Source organism: Aptenodytes forsteri, unplaced genomic scaffold (assembly GCF_000699145.1).
Source record: "Aptenodytes forsteri isolate BGI_AS27 unplaced genomic scaffold, ASM69914v1 Scaffold2, whole genome shotgun sequence".
NCBI classification, from domain to species: Eukaryota; Metazoa; Chordata; class Aves; order Sphenisciformes; family Spheniscidae; genus Aptenodytes; species Aptenodytes forsteri.
In genome coordinates, this window is record NW_008795695.1 from 13,457,235 (window position 1) to 13,467,903 (window position 10,669).

At 36.4% G+C, this 10,669-nt stretch overlaps 1 protein-coding gene across 1 annotated transcript in view; it reads left to right on the forward strand.

Moving 5' to 3' along the window:
• The window catches only part of TRAPPC10 (trafficking protein particle complex 10), a 44,485-nt gene that overhangs the window by 12,046 nt on the left and 21,770 nt on the right, over positions 1 to 10,669 (forward strand). Inside the window, exons 5-10 of the mRNA XM_009283105.2 lie at positions 364 to 559; positions 1,684 to 1,795; positions 2,839 to 3,086; positions 5,360 to 5,506; positions 7,375 to 7,489; positions 8,655 to 8,731. Of these exons, the coding sequence (XP_009281380.1) occupies positions 364 to 559; positions 1,684 to 1,795; positions 2,839 to 3,086; positions 5,360 to 5,506; positions 7,375 to 7,489; positions 8,655 to 8,731 (895 nt within the window). The remainder of the gene's footprint in view (positions 1 to 363; positions 560 to 1,683; positions 1,796 to 2,838; positions 3,087 to 5,359; positions 5,507 to 7,374; positions 7,490 to 8,654; positions 8,732 to 10,669) is intronic.

Here is a 10,669-nt window from a genome sequence, read left to right on the forward strand (position 1 = left end):
TATATATTTATATATAAGTACTTATAGTACTCATATTTTACTTTTACACTTATAGTACTCATTTTGTGGAAAACACTTAACTCTTCTCATAAACTATATCACAGACTTAAACATACCTGGAAAAGTTTTTAAAAAGCCACCAAAACCCAACCAAACAGAAACCCCCCCAAACCCCAACATACCCACCCCCAAACAAACAAACATAATGCTCAACCTTGGTTTTTTTCCTCTGATTAGTGTTGAATGAAGAACGAAATTTTGTTCACTCTGAATCTGTCAGGTATGCACAGTATTCAGCTGTGCATTTATATGTGAATTTTAAGTTTACCTCCTCAAAAATAGTTTTTATCAATCTCTTTACAGATGTGTGGTACTTTCCGACCCTTTGAAAGACTCTTCCCGTTCTCAGGAATCTTGGAATGCCTTCCTGACCAAACTCAGGACGTTGCTTCTCATGTCTTTTACCAAAAACTTAGGCAAGTTTGAAGATGACATGAGAACTTTGAGAGAGAAAAGGACTGAGCCAGGGTGGAGCTTCTGCGAGTATTTCATGGTCCAGGTAAGAGTCTCTTTTTACTGAAGAAAGTACTTGAGTCCTAGTTTTAATAATGACTTTTTTTGGTTGTAGCTGGCTTTCTGGTACTTTTAATGTTCAGCTCATTCTTTGAGGGTTGGGGCAGGAAATATGAAGACTGGTATAAAAGCAGCATTTTTAGATCTTGTTTGCAGCAGGTTTGTGTTACGTTGTAATACAGTGCTATTACGGAAGCAGAATCTTTTCAGGCTTGTCAAAGTTTTATGAACCTCAACTGAAGCAAACAAATTGCATCTAGAAGGTGTTTCAGTAGTTGCTCTTGAATTTTGAGTAAATGTCCCATTACTGTGCCTGTGCAAAGACACTGAAACTTGTAATTGGTATTTAATATGAAAGTTGCTATGCTTTCTTTGTTTAGATTATTATCAGTATGTATGGAGATGATTTTTAGAAAAGTGTCTATTTTGAAGTAATCCATATAGAGAATGCCTTGAATTCAGTTTTTTTTATATTTCTAAATATGTCTTTGTTTTAGCTGATATAGAGAAAAGCAAGAAAGTCTTGTCCAATAGAATTAAAGGTCTTGATTCCTTTGGAATTTTTTGGTCCCTGTACGGTGCTGTTCTCCACACCAATTCCACCTCATCTTCATGTCTCCTTTGACTTCATGCACTACCTCTTGCATATGATATATCTAATTCTCAGACTTTTTCTACTTACCACTTCAGCTCTCTTCTCTGCGTACAACTGAATCTTTATTGATACTGCAATTAGTGCCTTCACAGTGTAAACAGAGGGGAAAAAATTATTACTATTATGGGGTATGAGTCTTCAGCAATTTTTTTTTTTTAAACTCGAACTTTTAATAGATATATGAACGATATCTTGTAGTGAATCAGGATCTGGATTCACAGCAGAATTTACTGGCGTAGCTGTATGACTTAATCTTCTTTTGTGAACCTCCCTGCGTTAGGAAGAAATGATGCATCTGCTACAATGGCAGGTTTTCCTATATGTGTGAATACTGGAAGGGGAAGAATGTTGGAAAAAGTAGTTCCCGGAGCTCTATGTGTGGATGGGGGCAGGTGGTAATACCAGACATGTCTAATATGAGTAACATGCTCCTTGTATTGCTTGTGTGTCAAAAGGAAGAACTGGCCTTCGTCTTTGAGATGCTGCAGCAATTTGAGGATGCGCTAGTGCAGTATGATGAACTGGATGCCTTGTTTTCTCAATACGTTGTCAACTTTGGGGCTGGCGGTAAGTGTCTTAAAATGTTAAATAAATGTTAAGTCTATTAATTTCTTCACTATGCTTCCACTAAACAACCCAGTGCTTTGGGTACCATACGTGTACATGGGAGAAAAAGATGGTACATTGCAGTGAAGATGCACTAGGCAGTTTGTGCTCTTGTTTTATGCTGTATATAAACTCAAGTGTACATCAGTTACAGTCTATTAAAGTTTTGTTTTTCATCTCTGAGGCTTAGAAGCAATTTTTAATGAAAACCTGCGTTTTGCTCTTACTCGATGATAGTTACAAACGGGGCCCTGAAACTCTGTAATTACCTAAGTATTGATCTGGCTGAGATACAGTTGCTGTTTTCACAGCTCACTGCTAAGTTATTCGATAAAGAGCTTCCTGGAGAAACGCATTCAGTTTTGCCTCAAATTACATGAGACATTTGGTAATCACTACAAAACTGAATAGAAATACGTGCTTAATCTGCACTAGAGAAGATTTAACTTTCTCGTTAAGAAAAATTAGTGTGCAAGAAGTATCAAATAACTTTAAACTGTTCTAATGAGCTAAAGCATATGTTGTTGTATAACAGATTTAATCAGGTATGTGTTATGAATCTGGTAAAAATGTAGTGCAGGAGTAATTGCAGTGAAATATATTTGTCCTGACTGAACCTGATGCTATACCTGAAAGTGGGGGCACATCTATCCATGATGGCTGAGTAAGAAATACTTAAGTAGATAAAGCTTGTTTGTTTTGAACTTCATGTAGGCTTAATTGCAAAGAAATACTTCACAAACTGATTGCCGCTATACTAATAACAACTATGCAATTAAGACAAAATGCCTATGGGGTTTGAATGTTCTGAAGTTCAGTTATCTACTTAGCTGTGGAAGTTCTGCTGGTTTTTTGTTTTGTTTTTGAAGTTAAGACATTAAGTCGTTTATCCATATGATAAACTTGAGAAAGAATAAGCCAGCTCGCAATCTCTGGAAGGGAGGAAGAAGAGGCTTTGATAGAAAGCAGTGGTTGATTCTTGGTTATTAACTTTATTTACTTAGATGGTGCAAACTGGCTGACATTTTTTTGCCAGCCAGTGAGGAGCTGGAATGGTTTAATTCTCCGAAAACCAATAGACATGGAGAAGAGAGAGCTAATTCAGAATCAAGAAGCTACTCTACTGGACTTGCGTAGTTACCTATTTTCTCGTCAGTGCACGTTACTAATCTTCCTGCAGAGGCCATGGGAGGTTTCCCAGCGAGCATTGGAGCTTCTTCACAACTGTGTGCAAGAACTCAAGCTATTAGAAGTGAGTCAGTGTAATATATTCCATTTTGTGAATGATTTTATCCAATGATGATCTAACAAGGTTTTTGAAGTTTAGATGTCAGTGACCAGAATACAGTAAGCACTGCCTGTGAGTTATCAAAATTATGCTGTAATAAGAGATTGTAGCAGTGCTACAGTTGAATGTTTCATCATGAGGATGTCTTCAGAAAGAAATTTGGAGACATCATATCCGAAAACCAAACCTGTATTTAGTTAAAGTATTCTAGTCTTCACCTGGAAAGTTAACTTCTTTAAGCTGGTAGATAATTTGTCTGCTTCTTTCCTGGATTTATTACCAGTCTCTTGAACTGTAGTTCCCATCATTTAAATCTGTAACAGTGTTGTATGAAGAAAATAAGGTAGAGTGGTTAATATGCTGATATGCAGGCTAGTAGTCTGTAATAAAAAGCAGTTTTGAACTAGAAACAGTATCTACAGTAGGGCTTCTTACTGCCATGCAAGTTGGATGCTGCTTCGATCTCCTTCTGTAGTTCTTACTTTTTGATTCCTTTTGGTGCCCAGTAAATGCTTTTCTGTTTTACTCACATGTCTCTGGCTATCTCATCCAATGACAGAGGAGAGAGAGAGAAACAAGTGACAGTGCTCAAAGCTTTTTGTCATGTTGCATGCCTCCATGCTTTACCCCTCCTCCCTCCATACTTTACCTTCTGCTGGTGTTTTTTAATCCTCTAAAGAGTCTTTATCAGGGATGATGTACACTGATCATCCCCCGTGTATGACCACAGATGTCTATGAATTGAAATACATCTTTAAGAACAGCGTAGTGTGCATGAAAATGTTTCTGGATTTCACCTTGTGACTCATCCATGTCCTTAATGCTGTGGGTGTCTGGTTCTCTTAGTTTTGTCTGTGCTATAATAACAGTAGCTGCTAACTTTTGCCTGTCTGACATTGTGGTAGTAAGTTCCATCTGTTCATCTGCATTTAAAAACAGAAAATCTACTTCAGATGCGTTGCCGAAACCTCATGTATTCTAAAACTAACACGTAGTTATGTTTTGTGGGTGTGGTTTTTTTTTTTCTTTCCAAAATAAACACATTCAGCCTTCTAAACCTCTGAAGGTACTTCCTGCAGTTCCCCTTTAGCTCCACCCCAAGTCTGTCCTGTGCCTCCAATGTTTGGGGCTCTTCTCTGCATTGTCTCTTATTTCTGCTGTTTCTGTCTTCATGTGGTGATCCAAACTGAATGCAGGTGTTCAGGCTGTGAGACAGTGACATTTATTTGTGCATACCATGTGTTTCTCCCTGTTGTGATCTTTTTTCTTAATACAGGCAAACCTCTTGATGTGGCTTGACACCACTGAACACATAGCGGAAATCTAAACTACTCTGTTCTTATGACCTTCATCTTCCTGAAAATTCTTTCAGAATTCAGTTGGGTTTTGTTTTTTTTTTTCCTCAAATGCATTGTGCTTGTATGTTGAACTTTCCTATCACATCAGTCAATTACCTGGTTTATTATGGGTTTCAAGACTTTCACAGTCTTTCTAAAAGGAGTATTTTTGCATTGTTTATGAACAGGATTTTGAGACACCATTATTGTCATTATATTCTAGATCTTTAGTTATGCTCATTTTTATCTTGATTCTTGAAATATTCTAGTGTCAAACTCTCCGGTCTTTCTCTGTCATGTCCTGACTGATAATCCCTTCTTGGTCTCCGTCTCCCCCCCCCCCCCCAATCTGTGTCTTTTTGTTTGTTTGTTTTTATCTCCATTCTTCAATTAATTGTCCATGACAGTTGTCTTATCCTTTGATTAACAAACTTATTGTTGTGAAGGAAACGTAGACTAATTTCTTTTTTTTCAGGTTTTTTAATCTACTTATTGTACTTTTAATTTCAGTCTCAGTTAGATCTGATGTCTCCTTAGGAAAGTAGTAGCATATTTACAGAAATTTTTCCTAACTCTGCTTTCCTTAGGCTTAGTTTCCACATTTTTGGAATTTTTCAAAGTAATAGTACTTATTAGTCCTCTTCCTTCTCTTTCAACTTGGTGAATGTATCAAGTCTAGTTAATATAATGACTGTTTAGTTGCTTAGCTGTCCTTGTTTCATGAACTAATAAATATAAATCATTCAGGAGGTGGTAAGAGTTGGCCTGTTTTTTATGTATTCTTAGAGTAAGCTCTTCCAAGAGTCTCTGCTATGTTGTATCAAGAAAAGTATTTTGCTGAAGTATTTTCTCATCTGACTAATGTTTATTTCCCAGTTAATTTTATCTGTTCATCTTCAGGTCTCTGTTCCTCCTGGAGCTTTGGATTGTTGGGTATTTTTGAGTTGTTTGGAAGTCTTACAAAGGATAGAAGGCTGCTGTGATAGGGCTCAAATAGATGCAAATGTTTCCCACACAGTTGGCTTATGGAGCTATGCCACTGAGAAGGTAAGCAAATGAGGTGTTGCAGTTGTGGTATAACAATTTTGAAGTAGACCATTTGTTTCTGTGGAACAGATTTTGCACTTTTTATTGTAGAATTTAATACGGGGTTCTGTATATTGTCTTAAGTCTGGTCTAGATGAGACATCCAGGTTTATATCCACTTTTTCTTCTGCCAGATGAGGCCTGGGAATAACTAGGGTGTGTTCACCTCTTTGTCCCCCCCCTCCCTCACCACTAGTTTGATAATGACTGGCTAATTAAACTCCAGAATGAACTCAGTCCATGTCGACTGAGAGAAGGAGCATGAATTTCAGTTATAGCAGGAGAAGCTGCCCAGATGTGGATGCATTTACCATTATAAATAGAGATTACAGCAATCTGTTTACATAGTCCATTATTTCTTCAGTATGTTAGTATGGCAGTAATAGACCCCTAACTTCACTGAAGGTGTTACCCTTGGCAGCTTGTGAAAGAGGCAAATAAGTAATAATTTGCAATTTTTCAGTTACCAACCCTTACCATAAAGTAAAAGTTATAAAGTGGCCTTTTCAGTTTGGTTAGCCCCTTCCCTAATTACCTGAATGCCTTTTCAAGTTCCAGTTATTCCGTTTCTATGAAAATGTTGGTGTCTAAGGTTGCTACTGCTTTCCACTGTTGAAAAACAGTTTAGAAATATGACAAACTCCAGAAACTACTGAAATGGCATACTGGGATCTTTGTGGATATTTTTGAAGACCAGCATAAGCTCATCCTCTTGTTTGCATAGCCTGTAGAATACTTTGTTTTAATCATAGTTTGTTCATATTTCAGTAGACTTAGGAATCCTCTAACTGACCCTAGGAGGTCCTTGTCTTACTACAAAAGCAAGGAAAGACGATTTCACCTTGAAGAGTTACTGTTTAAAAAAAAAAAAGGGAGGGGGGAAGATCAGAATAAAGGAAACAAAGAATTGTTTGAAGAGGTGATGGGTGCATCAGATTCTTCCCATGCTCCTTACATGTTTCTACGGAAGGTGTGTACCTGAGTTGGAAATGTTCCTCCCATTCATAGCTCTTCTAACACAAAAGGTAAAGGGAAAAATTGTAGGATAATGAGTAGCAGTAAGGTGGAACAGACTGAATGAAAGAAACTTACAAACTAGCGACAAAATTAAGTGGAATTTTAAAAAAAAAAAGTTAATGGCCATCCCTATTTTATATCCTGTAGAGTAATATGACAAGCTGAGACCTTTTTTCTTTTGCAGGCTTACCTTGGTAGTTGATTGAGTTACTCTAAATGAATTAACCAAATGACCAACAGAACTGAACTGCTTTAAGACAGTATCCTCTGTTGACTTCTGGCTATCAAATGTACCAGCTGCTGTCTAGAAGGGGTTTTATGGTAGCTGTGTGGCATTGTGAATACAATACTTTGGGTGAATTTGCAAGCTTGTCTAATCAGTGTACTGGAGACTGCCTGCATTTCTTGATTATGTAGTTTTCAAAAATACAGACACAGTTATTAGAAATGATCTTTGGCGACAACTGCCAAACATCTCAAGCTTTGTCCATGTTTATGTGGACAAACAGAAGGATTTATTCTGATTAGGTGTTATGCATGTAAAGACGTGTGTATATGCATGTGTTCCAATGTTATTTGAGTCAGTAACATATGCAATTTAATTCTTAATAAAATTAATTTCTACTGTGAGAATAACAGTTACTTTTGAAAGGTTCTCTACTTTCTTCCATGAAGCAACTTTAATACAGATCTTATAAGCAGTATAATATGACAGCAGTGGAAATGTCTTGTAGGAATGCTGTAATAGAATAAAAGGAGTTTTATATTGATTTCGTAGCCTATTGAAAACAAGCATCTGGTTTCTCTTATAGTTAAAATCTCTGGGTTATCTGTGTGGACTTGCATCAGAGAAGGGACCCAATTCAGAAGACCTTAACAGAACTGTTGATCTGTTAGCAGGGTTGGGAGCAGAACGCCCTGAAACAGGTATTACCAGGAATGTACGCGTTCTTTCTAATAACTGACACTGTCTTAAATACATGGCATATAAATACATCAATAATAATAATTTCCCAGTATCCCTACATATATATAAACATTGATAGAACTCTTATCTCTTACAAGTTCCTTTAATGTGTGTCTAGTACTTTAAATTATCAATGCATCTCCTTACTGTTGCAAGTATAAGTTTTTCCATTAATGCTCCATTTATCAGCATTTAGGTAAATAGTCTTGAACAGTACTGGTTTTGAATAAAGTTTTTAATACTTTCAGACAAGTATTAAAATTATTTTAAAAAGAAATGGAGCATCCTTGATTTGATGCCAATAGATAACCTGCAACTGGAGCTACAAAGTGCTGTTATTTGAGTGGCTGAACAATCAAATTTATTTACTCCTTGTGGATTTTATCACTTGCAAAGATATTTCTGAAGGAAAGAAGCTTTCAGATGTTAAATATGCTGGAACAATTAGTATCTTTGAAGCATTAGCTGACAGGCTGACGCTTCACTTGCTCTTGCAGGAATGATGATGTATGATTCTTAATTCAGTACTATGGTGCCTGTTGTATTTATTTAAAATGGGGGCTTTTTCCTTCTAGAAATATTGACACATATTTGATCTGGCAAAGACTTTTAAATTGAGCAAGCTACTTCAGAAAAAAACTTGGTCTTGCTAACCATTTTGCTTTGAAGTACATTGTTTAAAGTAGTAAAATGTCTTTACATTACACTATGCTTCTGTCATGCTGATTTATAAATCCAGCAGTGGGGAGTTGTGAGAATATTACTCTTGGCACAGTGTGGTATTTAAGTACAGTTGTGTGTGTTTCTAGGTTGAATAAATGTTATGAAATACTGTGTGGAGAAGTTAGTACAGTTACTATATTACTGCTTGCCTTTACCTGCTACCCTGAACATCACTCGTATGTGTGTGCACACACAGGCAGTTGTGAAGCAGCCTTTCTTGATCTTATTTCAGAGCCTGGGGAAGAAACTCATGCTCTGTCTCTAAGTGTTAGTGACGTTTCCCCACATAAAATTAGTTTTAAGTTTTCTCTCCACTTTCTACTGAAGAAAAAAGCTGGGGGGGTGTTATTCAAATAGGAATGTATTTGTAAGTGACACCTCTTGTTCTGCTTTTTTCTAAAGCCAATGCATCACAGAGCCCTTATAAGAAACTTAAAGAGGCCTTATCATCTGTAGAAGCTTTTGAAAAACACTACTTAGTAAGTATGAGTTTTGGTTATTTATATTAGTTTTGCATGTTTACATTATAGATTGAGTAGGGCCAAAATCTTCAAACCTGAGAAGAGACATTTAGGGGACAACAAGAGAAGAATTTACATTGAGAACGTAAATCTGTATTTCTGTATTTTGGTATCAAAGGTTATTGCTTACACACTAAACACAACAAAGCTGATTTGTTTTACAGCTGGAACCCTGTATGGGCCCCAAGTTTCAAATATTGGGATTAACTTTAATATTTGCAGTTACGAGTTGGAGGTTGTTATCTATAAGTATGTATACTTAGTTATTAAAAAAGCCAGTCATGGCTATCATATTCTACTATCCCAAATTCAGAATTAATTGAATCTTCCGCAGAAGAATATTGATGTGTGAATTCAGCTTCCTTTTGAATGGTTTAGCCTTGCATCTTGCAATGGGTGTTACATGGTTTACGTTACACTGTTGTTTTTTTTATATAAACTGTGGGACGTCTGTGGATAATAGGGTTGGAGCTGGCATAGATTGAAGCATTAGAGTTCTCATTGTGCTTTAATATGCATGTTTATTTCCTGACAGCTCCCTTATTGGGGAGCTATTGTAATGATCTTCATTTTTTTTTTATGAAAGATTGTTAAATAAAACAAAAAAACCCTGGCTGTCACAAGAGTGTGTTTGGTTTTGGGGGGTTTGGGATTTTTTTTTCCCCCCTTAAATAATTTTCCTCTGAAATTTCTTATATTTGCAGTACTGCCATTAAAATTTTCTGGGGAAAAGTTGGAGGAAAACTGAGCAATTTTAATTTTTTTTAATCTGTAAACTAGGTGGTGCTTATTTTTACAAAGTTTTATTGAAAGACAAAGTCTCAGAAGATTTTTGTCTGAAGATACCAGGTTTCATTTTTGTACTTCACTTCTTTATAAGACTAGTTGGATACCTGGACCAAAACTAAAATCTTCAGAATTGCTAGCTGCTCTTACGTATTCAGTTTCAACTTGCATCTGAAGATCTCTGCTAAATTCAGCAGTATCTTCCTAAATTTAAGAAACTAAGGGGGATCTGCAGAGTTTGCTAATGAAAGAATTGCCATTCCTGTTTGTATTTCTGACTGCACTTTTATGCAACAGAAATTCAGATATCATATACACTATAAAAGATTGTTTTCTATGTAGTTGTCACATAAATATATACAATTTATGTATACCCATACTTTGTCCATGTATTCAGTGGAGAAGAACATAGAATTAGTTAAAATTTCCAGACACAGCTAAGATAATTTATTTGCATTTAAGATTTAATTGAGTCTGGAAAGTTAAATGCAGCTTTTCAGACATGTTGAAAGCAAGAAGTGATGAGCTTTTATTACCAGAAAAGGCTTTGTTCTCATTCAATGGCTAGTCTCATGCAACAACTTCAGAATATTTTGTAAGACTGTCAAATCTTCTACAAGCATGTTGGCTTGTACCTTAATTTTGGGGGAACGTAGGTTTTCATTTGTATGTGTAGCTGGTGTCTAAGACCTCTCTGGTTATACTGATCTCTTAAGGAGTGATCACTTAGTTTATTGTAGGATATTGTTGTGAGTTCTTAAATAAAGAAAGAAGTGATTTTTCTAGGCCCTCCATAAGAAACATTAAAAATGGCCTAAGAAAGGCTTTGGGAGCTCATTTTAGGTCATTTCCTGCCCCATAGGAATAGATGCTTTTTGACAGATACTCTGCAAAATATTTAGGCAGTTGGAAGCTCTTAAGCAATTTGTTTTGAAGGATAGAATAGTTCTTAATACACTAAGTATTAAGTATATTAATACACTAAGTATTTTGCCAAGCCACTCTCCATCATTTATCAGCAGTCCTGGTTAACGGGGTAGGTCCCGGACGACTGGAGGCTTGCCAATGTGACGCCCATCTACAGGAAGGGCCAGAAGGAGGATCCGGGGA